Genomic DNA, 18755 nt, shown 5'->3' with positions numbered 1-18755 from the left:
AACAAGTTGTGGTAATGATCTCCCTATGAGATTCCATCATGACGGAAACAGCAAGAAAAAAAAAGTCTAATAAAACCATAGATCCATATGCGGGGGCTTCACCATGCTGTCTTACTGACCTCCCCCACAGCCTCATTTTATTTTAGGTTAGAGTTTCAATATATGAATTAACAATGTAGATAAAAGTATTCTGTGTATTACTTAGCTTGGGCAAGAGTATCACCCTAATGCAAACTGTTAAATAGGAGCAGAACTGTTTGGGAACAGGAAGAGCGATCGGGAAACTCTGTGCTGCTACTCTACTCTATACCGAACCTCCGACTGTAAACTGAAACTGATCTAGCATCAGATGAGATGAGGGCAGCGAGGAAACACGACTTTCTAAGCACAGCACCACCAGCACACACGTGAACTCACAGAGACTGTGGCAGCAGGCACAAGACCTGCATAGGCAGCTTCTGATGGGGTCCTAGAGTGAAGAGATGCCGGCACTCGCCTCCTCCCATCTCTAACCCAGAAGCTAGTTCCAATTAATAAACACTTGTGAATGGTGCATGAATTCTCTTCAAGGGAGTCTCACTGAGAAAACAAATCACCCATAAGGGTAGCCTCATGCCCAGCAGTAGACTGCAAGCACAATAGGAACTCAGGACAGCTTTGATCTTTGGCGGTTCCTTGGTTGTTTATAATGCTGGGTCAGGGTCTCTCTCCCTCTCTCTCTCTCTCTCTCTCTCTCTCTCTCTCTCTCTCTCTCTCTCTCTCTCTCTCTCTCTGTCTATCTGTCTTTCTCTCTCTCTCTCCCTAAAACCGTACAGGTCATTTGTATATATATCATGGCTCCTGACATTGCAGTTTTATGGGATTCCTGTGTACAAACACGTGTCTCTCCGTCTATGTGCATTTTAATGCCTTTTTTCTTTTTCTATTGCGTTTGTTTTGTCCTATTCTGACTTGTTTGCTTTTTTCTGATTTTATTATTCTCCTTAGATGTTTGTTTGTTTTCTAAAAGAGAGACAGAAAGGATATGGATCTGACTGTGAGGGGAGATGGGAAATAACTGGGAGGGTTTGGGGGCAGGGAACCATACTCAGAATATATTGTATTGAAAAATCTATTTTTAATGATAAAAAACAAAACAAAAAGTCTTACTTTTTAACCAGAAGGAATCTTGTAGAAACAAACAGATAATTAATAAAATGGGAATTCTGACTGCATTATTCATTAAAGAAATAAATATGAAATATTCACCACACAATGTATTCAAATAAATCATCCTGCTCCTCTATTCAATCTTTGGGGCTTTTCAGAGATAGGAGTAAAGTAGCAGAAAGTAGTCTCCAGTGCCCTCGCCAATTGTTTATGGTGTGATTGAGAACAGGGACTCATAGTTGACAGGCACTCCTCCTGAAGGACCCCAGGAAACGCCATCCTTACACTACTAAACAGGGGGCCTTCTTTTGTGATCTCAAGAAAGAGCCACTGATGATAATGATTACAGCCTGATAATAGAATTGTGCTATTTGATGATTTAAATCTTACTGAAAGGTACCTTAATTGTGTGTGCTTAATGGATGTCAAAATTTACTAACATTTCCATTTAAGTAGCTTGGAAGAAAACTAAACATGTTTTCAGCACGGCTCTGTGGACGTTTAAAAGAAGTTTTGAAAGAATAGATCTAAACAATTTTGATATCTAAATTATTGCTTTTAAGAGTTTGTTCTCTATACAGAAAGTAATTTTAATTATTGCTCATGCAAATTTTCATTTTTGATTAAGCAATACTAAAAAAAGCAGTCTTGGGTTAAGTTTTTGGTGCTGTTACTAATATAAAAACACACTTAACTCAGAGATTCAAGAATTTTTCTAGTGGTAGAAAATGTAGAAAAGAAATGAAAACAGAAATAAACTCGAAACACCACAGATGCATTGTAAATGGCAGGGAACAATGGCATGTTCATGTTCTGTATCTGGGAGCAAGGCTGGTTTCTCAACACAAAGACCATTTAGTTCTTATTATGATAGTCACTTGAGTCCTCTGTTTATATTCGCCAATATTGGGATGAAATGGAGAAATGAAAGATTTTAGCTTTGCGTGAAAGAGTTAGTAGTCACACAAGAATTTAAAGCATTGTGGCACAGGTGAGATGGCTCAGTGGATAAAGATGCGCACTGCCAGGCCTTACAGCCTGTTAGGTCCCCAGGACCCTCATGGTGGAGGAAAGAACTGTTGGGGATTATGCTCTTCCCTCTTGACATGTGCATGTACATCACACGCACGCATGCACGCATGCACGCATGCACACATATACACACAGAGGCACACAGATGCACACACACATACGTGCACACACACACACATGGGGAAAGAGGGGAGGGAGAGATATACAGAGACACATAGACTCACAGAGACATATGCATAGAGGGACAGACAGGACAGACACAGAGAAAAGCAATAAAAGTTAAAAACATTAACTATATTATGAAATGTTTGACATTTCTAATAGAAATAGAAAATTTCTTAGGTGATCTGTAAGTCTCTAAAATCCCAAATTACAAACGTGATTGTTATTTTGTCTTTATAGAGATCACAAATAACCCTTTGGCTATGTGCTTTAAAATATCCGAGGTCTAGGAAAGAGAAGCAGGGAGGACATCCTACCTTAACAGGGCGTTTCTTCCATCACTTCTGGTGCACCACACCTGCCTGGTTTGATAACCTATCTCTACACCCCCAGGTTGGGAGTGGTGTTGTGCTTTGTAACTCTGTTGTGTTAGGGTGACTTGCTCGTTTGAATCGGAGCTAAAATCCTGGACATTTCTTCCACTGAGGTCGACTTCCTTAAGGTGAGGAAGTCTACATTTGCTCCACGGTCCCACCTTAAGGCTGAAGGAATATTCCTCTTTCCCAAGAGGACAGGAAACCTGAGCCTCGCAGACTCTGGATTCAGTCAGATTCGGACACTGCAGACCTCCATACAGAGGGGGCGCGATGGCCACACGAGTTCTGTGCTGCAGCTTCTTCCCACACCCTTCGCTGCAAGTGGACCACGGGGAGAACTCGGATACCACACAGTCCCTGGGGCAAGGGATGAGGCAGGCTTGCTCTGTGGGGGGCTGAGGGGCAAAGTGTTCACAGATCTCACTGGCCACCATGGTTCTGTTGAGCTTCTGCAGACAGCGCACGGTCCTGTGCTGCAGACCGTGCTGCGCGGTCACACACTCTGCAGCCCGTGGCCGGGGCTCGCCTTGGGCCCCAGGAACCAGCAGGCAACGGTGCCAGTCGGAAACCTCCCACTGGAACAGGTCACTGTGCCAGTCACACACGCGGAAACAGCTCCTTTCCTTTGGAGGTCGGCTGCTCTCCTCACAGTTCGACATGGGACTGGTCCACCCTTCTATGTGAAAACACCACACAGCTCGACTCTGGGCTCCGCCTGGTCCGCAGTCACCTGCACACCTTCCCCAGGGACCTGAGATAGGAAAAGAAGGCTCTCCATCATTCTTCAACTCGGGGAAAGAGAGGTATGTCTACATATTTCGCATACATCCACTAATCACACGTTTGATGTGAAATGGAGGTAATATTTAGTGTCGAAGTTGAGGGACTCTACCTCGGTTTGTGACTGTGAAAATTGCCTTCTGTCTCGGATTAGAATACAACAAACTAGCAAAAATTACTTGAATACCGTGATTTGTATTTCTGTAGTCATGTAGGGTGAAAGATAATGGAAGTGCTGACCTGAGGAGGTAGTCTGAGGACCAGTGGTACAGTATGTTACCAATGAAACACTGTTAACTAATGATCCGACGTTTCGATTATTAAGTTCTGAAGCCTGTATGTATGACTCAATATTGAGTCCTTCTATACTTAGTCTTAATACAGTCTAGCTTGGTAATGTTTCATTTGAAAATTATAGGGGCTAAGCTGTTAAAAGCCCTGGGTGCTCTTTTAGAGGACCCAGGTTCAGTTCCTAGCACCCACAAAACAAATCACAAGCATCTATAATTCCAGTTCTGGGAAATTCACAACCTTCTTCTGGCCTCAGGTACCTGACAAGCACATGATAAGAGACTTATAAGCAGACAAACCACCCCATTTATAAAAATAATAAGAACAAAAATACTTTAAATGAAAAGCCCTAAAGCCAAGATTTTAATAATGTAGGAGTTTTCATATTTCTACTTCCTCGGAATATATATTTACAAAGTTCAAAAGAGAAGTAAGTTAAAAAAAACTTGAAGATCCTAATATATTTTTACTTTCTAAATGATTGTCCTCAGTTAGGGTCGTTCTTTCCTGTGGCGAACTGCAGGAAGGAAAACAAATCCAGCACAAGAACAACAGAGAGACAGGAAATGACATCTGCTTTGATTATGAAAAATCGGAACCTGGAAATGAGACGGGGTTTTGTTTGTTTGTTTAAATATTGATCTTCTTTTTAAATTAAAACTTCATAATATAAAAGAAAACACACTTACACACAGAGAAATTAACCACACACAGTCTATACATCTCAGTGAACTTCTATACAGTTAGAATAACCTGCCCTAATGTTGTGAATCTTCATATAGAATCTTACATATTGACCGTTGAATATACTTTAATGTCCTTATCTACCACACATGCACGCACGCGCACACACACATCTACAACAGAGATAAAATTAGAATCAACTTTGAAATCTAATTCATGACTCAAGTGTCCATTATCTGTACTTCCTTATTCTTAGTATTTCAAATGAAATACTATTTGGTTTTAAAGACACTTGTTCTTTCTGCGTGGCTTAGGTTAGCCTTGAGCTGTGGGGATCAAGCACTTCTCTGTCCTCCGTCTCTGCCTCTCAAGCAGTTGGAAGTGCTGTACAAACCACAATGCCTATCTGGTTTTGATTTCTGATAGGTACAAACTCCAGGCCAACCTTCCCCCATTAGCTTATAACAAGCAGACCCTTTAATTAATGAATTTCTGCATAAAAGGGAGATGTTTACTGAGGTCATTTATTTCTTAATCTTGTCTGCTGACCTCTCCTCTGGTGTCAACCAGCAAGCCTCTCTCAGAGAGGCGGGGCATTATATGAAAGCCAGGGGACATCCTCAGAAGACTGGTCATATTTTTCTTTTTTCTCTCTGTCTTTTCTTTTTTGTTTTTTGTTATTGAGGCAAGCTCTCTCCTCCCTACCCTAGAGCTCACCAAGCAGCCTGTCCTATGTGACTTACAGGAGTCTGTCTGTCTCTGCCTCCCCAGAGTTGTGATCATAAGCATGTGCCACCATGTCCAGCCCTTTTGCAGAGTTGTGGGGTTTGAACTCAGGTCTTTATGCATGCAGAACAAACACTTCTCCAACTGAGCCATCTCCCATCTTTGATCATACATGTTTTAGAAGGACAGAAAATGATCATATGTAATAACCTGCTTTTAATTTCCTCACATATGTAACCTGAACCTGAGGATGTTTGGGAAAGCTAACTATGTAACTCATGTCCACTATCAAGACTCTGAAGGTCACCGAGGCACTCTGCATCCCAGGAAGCAGAATAATCATCACCAGCAGGGAAAAAAGACAGCCTCCCTGTTCCCAAGTCTCACAGGGCATCCCAAATGCAGCTTAATCACTTCATGAAGTATACTTTACATGTCAATTTGCATGCCCATCAATTATATGTTTAGAATAGTTACAGGCATTGGGGAAGCAGTATCACCTGAGGACCAAAGAAGTAGGGTATCTGTCTATATTTGGGTTGCCTACTATGGCAGGATTTGTTATTTTAGCAGAAAAATAGTATGCCATTCTAATATTCTTGGTAGTTCAGTTCCTCCTCGTATCCATATTCTGGCCACATGATAACACTGCATTGTCAAGCTGTGCTGACAATAGTTCATTTATGAAAGAGATCAGCACAATGGGGAGTTCATTTTGTGGACATGAAAAGGTGTACTTCATTGCAGTAAGGCAGCTTTTACTCAGCAATATACCTTGGAGTTTGCCTGCTCACTTTTGGTGTTTCGTCCCAGCATCAACTGCCCATGATAAAGTGATTACTCTTGCAAACACTTGCTGGCTTGACGAATGTCTTTACTCCTGTGTTCATAAGCAACATGCAAATAAGGATGCTTGCTAGCTGACCACTGCCCTCAGGCTCTAGAGCAGAGAGGCCATGTGCTTGTTTCATTTTAAGTTTCCTACCCACTGTCCACTCTGTTGGATAATCTCTTAGTTTCTCTAAAAAGATCCACTCAATAAAGGGATATTTTGAAAGCGTATGATGGTGGTGAACTTAAAGTATACAATCAATCATAGGTGATATTAAAATAATTCGATGTAACAAAAGAAAACGATTTGGACTTTAAAATAAAGCTGTCAGGGTATCTCATTTGCTTAGGTATTACATGCATACAGAGACTCAAGATTTTTTTTGTATGAATTAAGAATAGGGAAAAAAGTCAGTTTGTTACTACTCAGTCTTAAAGAAGTTAATATTAAATTTCATTCAGTTAAAACGTACTATCAAATGAATATTGTACTTTTAGAAGCAATTATCTAAGACATTTCTTATCAAAATTAAAGTAGCTTATACTTTGTTAGTTGAAATATATATAAAACATCTTAAACCGTGCACAAGATCATTTTTGTTCGAGCGTTTACATTCGACTGCACCAAATGTTATCAAATAGCATCATTTTCCCAGATCAATGGAAGACAAAATGTAACTATTAAAAAACTTAAATTGCTACAATTACAGGCCTAATTCATGTCATAGTGAAGGCTGTGGTTTTGTTCATCAGTATTCCCGTGGATGGGACCAACGGCAGTAAGAACAGTTGTGGTTGTGCAGACCCGGAATCCTGGACTGTAAAGTGTGTGTCTGTAAACACCGGACAGTTTGTGTACAAAGGCTGAAGCAAACGCTCAAACAGACAAAAGCAACTGAATGAGGAGCCAGGGCAAAGCGAATCCTGTATGTCTAGGACAAATGAAAAACAAATTCTAAACAAAACACGACAGGCAAAAGCTCTGGGCAGGTGGCCTGCAGTGATTTGCGTTTCTCAAACATGAAAATAAATGTGCTCCATGATTTATTCAGTTTTAGTGAGCAAAAAAAGTATGAACTTTTATACACATGAATGAAAACCACAGACCTGAAGTATTTTTGCCTTTTGTGGGGGCTGGAGGAAACCTCAAAACACATGCATTTATATGAAATGTCCTTGAAGTTTGACATATATTATAAGTCTTGTCCAAGTTCATGTACAAAAGACAGGCTTAAAAATGAGCAGATAAAAAATAACATATGCAAAATCATAATTACATTTGGCTTACATATCTAAATAAATAATATGAAGAAACTCATTTTATTTTTTAATATCAGTTCAGTAACTGCATATGTTTTAAATGGAAAGCAGGCAAGAAGCCACACAGAGTTTAGTTACTAAGACAGTATGGCTCTAAACAATTATTTTGCCATACATCACTCCAGAGAAACTATTTCACTGATATAAATGTAGAGGTATTGGTTTGTATATGCTTACCTGAGTCAGCTTAAATAAGGTGGAGGTGTGCTATCCTTACTGTCTTTTCTATGACGTAGAAACTGGTACTCCTGAATTAATTGCTAGGCATTGAAATCTTTCTTTCTACCATCTCTCTCTCTCTCTCTCTCTCTCTCTCTCTCTCTATATATATATATATATATATATATATATATATATATCTTATATATCTATCTCTCTATCTCTCTATATCTATCTATCTATCTATCTATCTATCTATCTATCTATCATCTATCTATTCTATTCTATTTAAGAATTTCAAACCATTTATTTTGATCTTATTAGCCCCCAACTCTCCCATGTCATGCTCATGGCATTCTCCCCCCCCCCCAATCCATTAATTGCAATCAGTGCTCTATGTTCATTATATGTGACCATCCCCTGAGGAGAAAAATAAATAATTCTACCACTTCTTACACCCATCAGATGCCAATAGCTCCTCATCTTCGGGGTGAAACTCCTGAGTGCCTCTCCACATACTAGAATGTTGACTGGCTTGATCTTGTATGGGCCTTGTGGAGGCAAACCTATCATGATCAGGAGATGGTCTTTCCCCCTGGCCCTTCCTGACCTCTGGCTCTTATAATCTTTCTGTGTCCTCTTCTGCAATGTCTCCTGAGCCTTGATGGGAGTGGATCAGAGATGTCCTATTTTTAACTGAGCACTTTACTGGGCTTATTCTCTACACTTGGACCGACTGTTGGGTATTTTCAATTGAATCAATTTTAATAAACACATTCAAGTCCTGGTTCCAGGAAAGTTCTTTGTCCATGGAAGGGTAACAAGAATTTTGCATCATTTTTACATTTTGACGCTGTGATTTCCAGGATGTTCTGCCCATGTTTTGGCTCCCTGTACAGATATGTCAGTGTTGTGATACAATATTCCTCTGCAGACAGAAACAGGATGGCAGATTTTATTCCCTTAATTAAGTTACTCTTAACTGGATTAGTTTAGATGAATGAATAACCCAGTCCAAATCACCCTGTTTGACAGATTGCAGAAGGTATAATTTTAGGTGTGGCATCTGTTAAAATCCCTGCTATATTCAAGAAAAAAAAGTTGGGACTCTTGAGGTCAGAGAAAAATAAACACAATCTTGTCACCTTTGCATGACTCTTGGCGCAGGGTTAAGCAGCAGCCTTGGTTTAATCCCATTCATATGATGGAAAGAGATGTTTGTTTTATTATTCATTTGTCCTAGCCACAGCTTTTATTATCCTGACATTGTTTTATTTTTAACTTGGGCAGCAGGGCAGAGGAGTTACATGAATGATGATGTAGCGTTTGGCATCTTAAGCAGATTATTTGTGGATAATTACTCGACCGAGCACTCTGACATGAACCTCCACATCATAAAAGCTGACAGAAAACAACATTGACATACTTGCAAGGTGCTTCATTGCCAAGAAGTATCTGAAAATGTGTATAAGAATTATTGCTTCTCTAAGCCTTAATGTCAGCAATAGAAGAACCACAGGAAGATATCTCCTACATAGTGTAGTCTTACCTTAGAAAGCCCTAGTACTCCATAAGACCTAAGAAAGTGGAAAGATCTATTCATTCTCCTACATCAAACCTTCAGTACATACTACCTAGCAGGTGTATATTAGAGTCTGGAAATATAAAAATTAACAAGGCATAAAATGTCACTTACAAAATCTGGCACTAAATACAATGGTGATTTGCTCAAGAAGAGGCTCTTGTGTTACTAAGTATTTATTTACACACAGTGTTAATCAGATATTGTTTCTCAGTCTCATTAGAGTGGAAGCATAGTTAAGAAGGTGTCCTGAAGGCAGCAACACATGGAAACACAAGCACTGAGTGAGTGTCTAAATCTATCCACATCAGAAAATGCACACGGCCACCCAGTACTTCAAAAGCTCTCGAAGGTGGTAATATGGTTAGGTGGGTAAAACAGCCTGGCACTATCCCTGAGTGACAAGCTGAGTTCTGTCCTCTATCCCCACGAGTCACGTAGTGTAAGGAGATAAAGGATGCCTGCAAGCTGGTCTCTGGTCTTATACTCATATCATAGCACAGGCACCCCCTCCATGCACCCCAAACACATTTGCTGATTTTACAACCAATACAATCCTTAAAATCATCTTTCAAAAGGACAATCGTGTCATGGTTGATATACATGGTCAAATATTCCAATAATCACACCCAGAATAACTTGGCAGCAAAAATTAGGATTTAGCAAACACAATTTCATTTTCATGGGTGCGATATGGTCTACTGGAGTTCATGAATCCATGACGGAAGTCTGGATAGGCAGTTTATACCCACTGGAGTGAGGCTGCACCAGTGTCGCTGCTGTCCCCAGCTCTTTTTCTGTGACGACATTTTGTTTGACACTAATAGCACATTGTAAACCCACTTCATCTCTATGGACAGATGCCACTGAGTTAAAAGCAAAGTACCCCTGTTATTTATCACTTTTTATTGCAAATTATCAGTTGTCAGTGGATACAGCTCCATTAAAAGAAGCAGGAGAGCCAAAGCATATATATATATATTCATTGTTGTGAATACACACACACACATATATATACAAGAGCCTCTTTGTGAGCAAAGCACCATTGCATTCAGTGTGTGTGTGTGTGTGTTCATTACTATGAATAGAGGCAAATGTCAAACAAACAGAAAACCACTTCAAATTGTTTACTGGCATTTCCAGTTTGAAATTTCTAAGAATTCTGAAGTGTAGCATCCTGGCATGTCCTTTAAGGTCACTAAAACCTGCTCCACTGACTCCCCAGAAACCAAGGATGAAAAAAAAACCTTGCAGCCCACAGCTCTATCAGGAGGAAACAAACTATGGACCAACCCAACAATGTGTCCAAGGTCCTATCACCATTTGTAGTGGAAAGAGGGCTGACAGCTGCATTTCCATACACATGGTAAGCAGTCTTTATGGCGCGCCACTCTGGTTTCTACTACGACAATTTGACAGCTGCAGAAGAAGAAGAATTGTCTCATGAGTGATTGTGTCAGGGAGGAGTCAGAGGAGGGAAGGAACAAACAGGTTAGCAAGCACACTGAGCTCACACGGTCCAGGTGATGCGCCACCGAGATTTTTTTTCACCCATTTAGACTCCCACGTGGAGCAGAGAGAAGTTCCCAAGGCCTTTCAAACATCATTACAGGAATGGCAATCTTCCTGCCTTTGTATATAATGAAACATAGGCTGAAGTACTGCTTGAGTATGTGTGTTAGAGTTCAAGGCCTAAGCTCAAGAAGGAATCCTCAGGCAACAGGCAGAAAGTGTGCGGCCCTAGAAGAGCTACAGCAACAGAAATGACAGGCTGTTCAGATAAGAACACCCTTGAAAGGAAAGAACGCTCTAGGTAGACAACTCTGGCTGGCTCTGAAGCTTTCACCCAAAAATTCCAGTTCAGCTCTTTTTAGCAGTGATATATTTTGAGCCGTTGAGCCTTTACAAAGCCCATTAGGCAAAATATATTTCGAAGACGTGGGTGGACTATGAATGCAGCCACCGTGAGGGGCCAAGAACCCTGTCCCTGCTTTCCATCCTAAGGCTCTTGGCCCCTCTGTCCCAGCTCAGTGGCTTGGCACAGGGGATGGCTTTAGAACTCACTGAGCTCTGGTACCTGTCAAGAGATATTTATGGGGTGTTCTCAGGCCATAAATACGGCTCCACTCAACTCTGACTTTACTTACAGGAAGTGCTTTAGCTAAGCCCTGTGGGTTTGCTGGTGAGGCAGAAGAAAATTATTCTCTCAGATGTTTTTATCAGTTAAGGGAAGGGGGGAGACAACAGCATCTGAGCTACAAAGTGAGGGGACCCAGACTTTGCACAATGCTCCTGTAGGATTTGCTTCCTAGTTTCTTTCCTGGCTATCTAGGCATTGGCTAGATGTCAGGCAGGGCAAAGCAAACTGGAATACATACAGAGAGAGCTGAATTCTTAGGAGGTGTTCCTGCTAAAAACAATAAGAATAAAGTTCTATTTGCATAGTGGGAGATCAGTGAATGCTAGGCTGGATAAAGCCACACTGTCTGCTAGAGGCCCCAGCAAAAGCAGCTCTGCTCTACAGAGGCATAGGAGAATGGGGTGAACATGAATAGCTCGATTCTCAATAAACCCCTCAGGAAATAATCCCACTTTTTGTGCAAGAGCATACCGATGTTAATAATTTTTTTTGCGGCTTCATGGAAACTGCCATGGTCGTGCTTACATGGAGCGCATCTGCTTCTGGACACATGGATCTTTCTAGCAGCAGGTGTTTCTGCTAAGAACTGGCCCAAGAGAACAAAAACCCAGACAGATTGCTTGAGCAGAATTTTTGCTCCATCTCATTTTAAAAAGAATAATAATTTTTATTTTAACCAGCAACTTATTACTATGTGAGATCTTCCTCATCTTGTTTAGAAAAATTATTTCCAAGTTACCGTATTTGCAAAGAGTATCTGAGAGACATCAGAGTCATGAAAATGTAACCCTATTACAGTTTTCTACGGAAATGACTAAAAACACCCACTTGCCTCACAAAGTCTAATGAACATGTTGAAGAATCACATATATTTACGAAGTTGGAATCCAATCTGTCTTTCCACAACTTTACCCCCATGTCCCTGGAACCTAGCCACACTTCTTCAGCCCACCATCACTAGCTTGGTTATTGCCATCACTCTCTTTCTCTCTTGTTCACAGACAAAAGCACAGGTGTCTGACTTGTGTTCACAGGCTCAACTGTTGCAATTCCATCTCACTGCTCCATGGACTCTCGTTCCCTGCTGCAGCCATGCATTCCTGAATGATGCAAATGTGAAGGGATCTGAACTGGGACTATCGTTCAGATGTCATCGCAGGCTAAAAGCTATTAACAGCTTCCTGCTCTTTCAGAATAAAGCAAATAATTTTTTATTGAAATAAATGTTTTTTATAAAATATATTCTGATTGCAGCTTTCTCTTCCTCAATTCCTCCTGAATGCCCCACACCTTCTTTCTCATCCAAATCCATACCCTTTCTTTCTCTGTCATTAGAAAACTAATAGGCATACAAAATAAAATATAAACAGAATAGAAAACAAACAAATAGAAAAAAGAGCCAAAGAAAAATCACATGAAACACAAACAGACCCAGAGACATACACATTCACACACACACACACACACACACACACACACACACACACACACAGAGAGAGAGAGAGAGAGAGAGAGAGAGAGAGAGAGAGAGAGAGAGAGAGAGAGATCCCATAAAAACACAAAGTATAAAAATAATCTATAAGGAAAATACCTGTGGGAGAAAAGCCCAGAAAAAAGCATTCTCTCTCTCTCTCTCTCTCTCTCTCTCTCTCTCTCTCTCTCTCTCTCTCTCTCTCTCTCTCTCACACACACACACACACACACACACACACACACACACACACACACACCTCCAAAAATACCAATGAGTTTGTTTTCTGTTGGTCATCTATTCCTGGGCATGAAGTGTGAGGCAACTATTCATTTTTCTTCTTCAAGGTGTTTCAATCAGAGATAACCTCTGGGCAAGAGATGAGGGCTTGTGCCTACTTCCTCTTTCAGTGTTGGAACTCCATCTGGCTTAGACCTTCATAGGCCTTGCATGTGCTGCCACAGTCTCCGTGAGTTCACATGTGCTCCAGTCTTGTTTCATTTATAGGGCTGCTTCTGTTGCATCTGCTATACCCACTGGCTGTTAAAATCTCTCTGATTTGATGAAGACATCCCATTTAGGACTGAGTATGCCAAGGTCTTTTACTTTTTGCACATTGTTCAGCTGTGAGTCTCTGTATTTGTTCCCATTATGGCAGAAGAAAGCTTCTCTTATGATGGCTTACAAAGTCACTGATCTGTGAGTATAGCAGAATGTCATTAGGTATCATTTATTGTTATGTTCCTTTAGTAGAGCAGTAGATTTGGCTTTTCCCTATGTCTATGTCCTATAATCTAGTTTCAGGTTCTTGGCCACCCAAGTAGTATTAGGCATGGGCTCCAACTCATAGAGTCGGTCTTAAATCCATTCAGATAGTGATTGATTACTCCTGTAACTTTGGTGACTTCATGACATGTCAGCATTGTAGATGGAAGGGTTTGCGGTTGGAATACTCTGAGTACTAGTCAACAGGAATGATGATTCTAGGTAGGCACCAGCTCAGCTTCTCTGTATTCAATGAGTATGTATGGGGAAACAAAATTCTTACCTTTACATCCAGGTGCCTGCTGCATCAGGACCCATCTGTTCTCTTATTGTTAATTATTTGGGCCCACTTAGTATCCATCCATAATCTTGACAACCTCTCTCCCCTACCTGGTCAACTACTTCTGTCTTAAACCAAATCCTGCCCACATCACTGTAGACTCAACCCTTTTACATCACCTAGGGAAAGCCTTCCTTACCATCTGATCATACTTTATTCTCCAATCAAGACATTAATCCCTTTTAGAATTGAGAGTCTATTAATAATTATTTAATTCACTGTCACTCAACTCATTTGACTGAAATTCTCAGCTGAAATACAATGGTTCCAATTCACAGAACATCTCCAGTACTAATCTATTACTGGATGAGCTGTCAGAATTATAGATTATTGAAGCTATCAAGATAAGAGGCAGAAAAGTGTTCAATATAGTTAGGAGAGCTGTCATTCCTAGAATCTCTTCATATCGGTAGATTGTAGAGTTTACTGTAACATGAGGGGTTGGAGTTTCTGTCCTCCCACAAGGTCCCACAGCCATTTGACCCCAAAGAAAGTAACACAGAGGTCTATATTAATTATAAATGGATTGGCCCATTAGCTCGGGCTTCTTATTAGCTCTTGTAGTTTATATTAATCCATTGTTCTTATCTATGTTAGCCACATGGCTCAGTACCTTTTCAGCAGAGCAAGTCACATCTTGCCTCTTCTGTGATCTGGGATGGACTGGAAGGAATGGGCTTCCTCCTTCTTCCCAGAATTCTTCTGTTCTCCTCACCCCACCTCTACTTCCTGCCTGGCCAATCAGCATTTATTTCAAACATGATTGACAGAATACAGACAATTCTCCCAACCCAGTTTACCAAAGAGAAAACCTGTAGACAGATGCCTCTTCTCTGGATTCCTCTGGCTTATAGTCATAGGAAGTTAGTTGGAGTGATACCAAATCCAAGTTTCAGATACTTGTAGCCATTATCACCAACTTGATTGGCTCTGGCTTTAGGGGGGACAGTGAGGATATCTCCAGGAAGGATCAACTGAGGGTTGGACCTTCCCAGATATAAACAGGTGGAGAAGTAAAGCAGTTCTGTTTGCCTGGATGGTATTGCTTCTTGCTGTGAGTCTCTCCTGAACTGAAGACTAGCTATGCCCAGGTGTCCCTCCATGCCTTCAGTACTAGACTGGGACTGCAGAGGCATCCAGATGTGTGTACTGAGTAACTAGCTATCAGGCTTTTGCTTCTCCAGCATGTGAATGGCTGTGTTTGGATTGCACAGCCCCTCTCAGTTGTAAGCCATTGATTACACTCTATTATTTATGTTCCTTTATAGAACCTTAAATAATACATTTGTCATTCACAATTGTATATGTAATGTTCATTTGTCTAATTAGAATGGCTCAGGAAACTCACCCAGTAAGAACAATGCAATTTTTTTTCAAGTACTCAGATCATGTCCATCAATACTAGGTTGTTATTAATGTTTACTGTTTCTAAACTTAACAGTGTTGAGAGATGGACTTGTTATTATCATGACCACCATGCAGCAACACACCAGAAACTATACTATACTCAAAGATGTGGAACAGTCATGTTGATGCAATTCTTTAAAGCAATCTTGCAAAGCGGACTCCAAAACTTGGTGAGATTCCAAGGTGCTTAACCATCCATGGATAATGTCAAGAAAATGCAATAATAAATATGGTTTACAAATGCCATTCTCTCATTTCTAGGAAAATATCTCCAGAGGGATGGGTGTGGATGATGAACTCTAAGGCAGAATGTGGACCACTACTACTGCCCACATGAAGATGAAGCCCTTGAAGCCTTAGGAATCCAGCTTGAGAACTAATCCATCAGGGTATGGGGTTCTTACTGGAGCCCAGTTCACCAGGTCTGTTGTCATAGCCACACCCTATCAGGGTATTTCCAGTCTTATTCATTCCTGAAATGAAATTTTGAGTCAGAGATGTACCTTTTGGTGGGTCAGGATTTGGGGCTTACCCACGAACTGTCAAATAAGTTAGGTATGCCCACCATAATAACATCAGGACTCTTAGCTGGAAAAAAAGGTTCAAAATACAGAAGTCAAGGAAAACCAAAGGGAATCAATTACTTTGTGCACCTGGCTTTTCAGGCTGTGGTGGATACCTGCTGCAGGAGTCACAATGGCACATAATAATGGCAGGGGAATTTGAAGAAGAATAGTAAATGTGTCCTTTTCCTTCCCAAAGGCTGACAGCCCTGGAGGACATGTGAGTTCCGCTCAATAGAGCACTGTGGAAATACATCCTAATTACCCTTTCCCAGATGGGTGGGCACATGGCAGTGGCTTGCAGCCTGTATCAATTCATTTTAGGCTCTGCATGATTGGAGTTTCCCAGAGTGCTTTGTGGGAATTCAAGAGCTAAAGAAAGTGAATTGAAGCAATGTCATATGTGTGATAGGGGTGTTTTACATGTGCATAATGAAAATAATACTCATACTGAAGGGTAGCATACATCGCCTGATAGACTTAAGGTTGGAAAGAAAATGCAGACCTGCATCATCCCTGCACCAGCAGAGAGGACTCTGCTGTCCCTGGCCTCTCCTGTGGTTAATGACCTAAACCAGTTCAGGCTGTAGAAATGTGTTCCACGTAAAAATTATACCCCCAAGAATCAGTATGAAGGGAGGCCTGGGATTAGATGAACTTCAGAACAAATTCTGGTGAACCAAAACTCAAAGTGTGTTATTCTTAAAGATTTAATCTTATATTTTATTTATGTGTCTGTCTCTCTGAGGTACGCATGTGTAGGCACTCCTGTACATTTATGTGTGTGCATGCACGTGAGTGCGTGTTGCATGCTGGGCGGCGTAGGAACCGGGTGTGGATGTGTCCAATTGTTGCTGCTCTTGCACTTAAGTTCATCCAGAAGCCGAGGTCAGTGTCTGCTATGTCTTCCAGAATGCTCTGCACTCCTAACTTTGAGATAGAGTCTGTCCCTGAGCTTGAAGCTCATCCATTAACCTTCAGAGGTCAACCTGCCTATAAACCCAGTGCTGGGGTTACAGGCATATGTCACAAAGGCCAGCAGTGAATGCTAAATATTGGAGTTTAGATTTTCATGCTGGCGTGAAAGCCCCTTTTCTGACAGCTATCTTCCCAGCTCCTCTTTAAACTTTTAATGCAGATTTGAATTCCTACCAAATTTGAGTCTGTGTGCTAAAGTTCACGAGCAAACAGATGAAAACATATCTGACATTTGTTCTCTTCCTATTAGTCCGGGGAGATAGTTTGTCATTCTAGAAATGTCTAGCATCCATCTTATAATACAAAACCATTTTTTGATAATTTTATTATTAGGGGCCATGTCCCATAAATAGAAGTAAAATTCCAATTTCAGATATTTCCTGGGTTACAAACTCACAGACCATGAGCCATCATAAAAACTGTGAGGTACACCAATGTCTACTGAGGAAAGATACCACAAACCACAAGGCACACACGAGCGAGTAACACAGGTGCCAGCCCAGGGGGACTCAGGCCAATGCTGTTATAGCACAAATTGATTACGAGTAATCACTGGATCCATCATTCACTTGGGGACCAATAAAATGGTTCTGCATGTGACATTCATCTTCTGTTTTAGAATTTCTATGCCACTGCAGACAGAGGACATACTGTGTTCCAGTTTTACCTCAGGATATGACAAGATGTGTTTTGTTGACCCAACTGCAGTGAATTATAGCTAGGTAATAACTGATTCCAATATTAGAACACAATATTATCGACTCTGTGTACCCTGCCAGGAGCACTACAGGAATATGACCTTCTGAGAGAACATATGACAAATAGGATTGGCTTACATATATAGTCTATAACTATAAAAATACACATATACATGCATACATATACTTATACACATACATACACACAATGGTCACATACACTAGCTATATTTAATTTATTATGAAGCTGAAAGATGACTTTGAACCTCTTTTCCTCCCATCCCTTTTGTTCCATCTCTCAAATGTGGAAATTACAGACTTACACCACCATCCCTGGGTTATGCAGGGCTGGGGATGAAGGCTAAGGTTTTGTGCATGTTGAACAGGCATTCTACCAGCTGAGCCACATTCATAGCCCTCATTATATTAATATTATATAATGTTATATCAAAACTTGCACAAATCTAAACCAGTTCTTTCTTGTGTAAGATATGACTTATACACACTCACTTTCTATTGTACTTTAATCTATTGCATATAAATATATGTTATAATCTGTATAATATTGTATAATCATATAATATATCAATGTATACCTTTGTGGTTTTATGAACATATTCATATCTTATTATTTAAAACTATTAACCTCTCAGTATATTTCTTTAGGACATCTCAGTTGCCATTCTTTTTATATACCACCTCGGTGACCCAAAATTTCCCTATTTGCCTCCCTGCTCCCATCCCATCACTAAATATATCAAAGAGCTTTGTTCTGTTTCTATTTCTTTCTACAAAATAGGTGATTAGCTCCCTTAGTTAAAATGATGTGCTTCTGAATACAAACAAGAGACTTCTGATAGCCAACATTAAAGAAATTTGATTTCTTTATTCATACAGAGACCACATAAAAATAATGAACCACAGAAAGATATTTCTGAACCATCTGTCAACGATGAATTTATATCCATTGTCATTTTAAAAGTGAACAGCACTCTGCGATACTACTTCAAAAATCAATACTTCACGGTTTCAATATGGAAATTTAATGTTGACTATAACATACTTCTCCCTGGGTGCCAACTTGCTGTAATACGCGATGAGAACTTCTAATTCCCCCTGTGATTCCAGAGAATTAGTCTAAGCACCTCATAATTCATATCCCGATGAAATACATTATCAGGCCGATATACTTTTGAGTAATTGAAGCTCACACTTCCTAATCTACTGTAAGGATTACTTGAGCTTTGAGTTTGCTCTGCTCAAGATGGATGGAGTCTGCAATAATCTGCTTTTTTTTTCC

General features: G+C 40.4%; 1 protein-coding gene across 1 annotated transcript in view; it reads right to left on the bottom strand.

Annotated features, from left to right (window-relative positions):
- Positions 1 to 18755, bottom strand: part of Thsd7b (thrombospondin type 1 domain containing 7B) — an 857540-nt gene that overhangs the window by 537517 nt on the left and 301268 nt on the right. Inside the window, exon 3 of the mRNA XM_075987816.1 lies at positions 2661 to 3471. Coding sequence (XP_075843931.1) covers positions 2661 to 3471 — 811 coding nt within the window. The remainder of the gene's footprint in view (positions 1 to 2660; positions 3472 to 18755) is intronic.

The sequence above is a fragment of the Microtus pennsylvanicus genome, chromosome 10 (genome assembly GCF_037038515.1).
Source record: "Microtus pennsylvanicus isolate mMicPen1 chromosome 10, mMicPen1.hap1, whole genome shotgun sequence".
Lineage (NCBI taxonomy): Eukaryota > Metazoa > Chordata > Mammalia > Rodentia > Cricetidae > Microtus > Microtus pennsylvanicus.
Note: the sequence above shows the minus strand (reverse complement) of the source record. Positions and strands in the feature narration are given on the sequence as shown.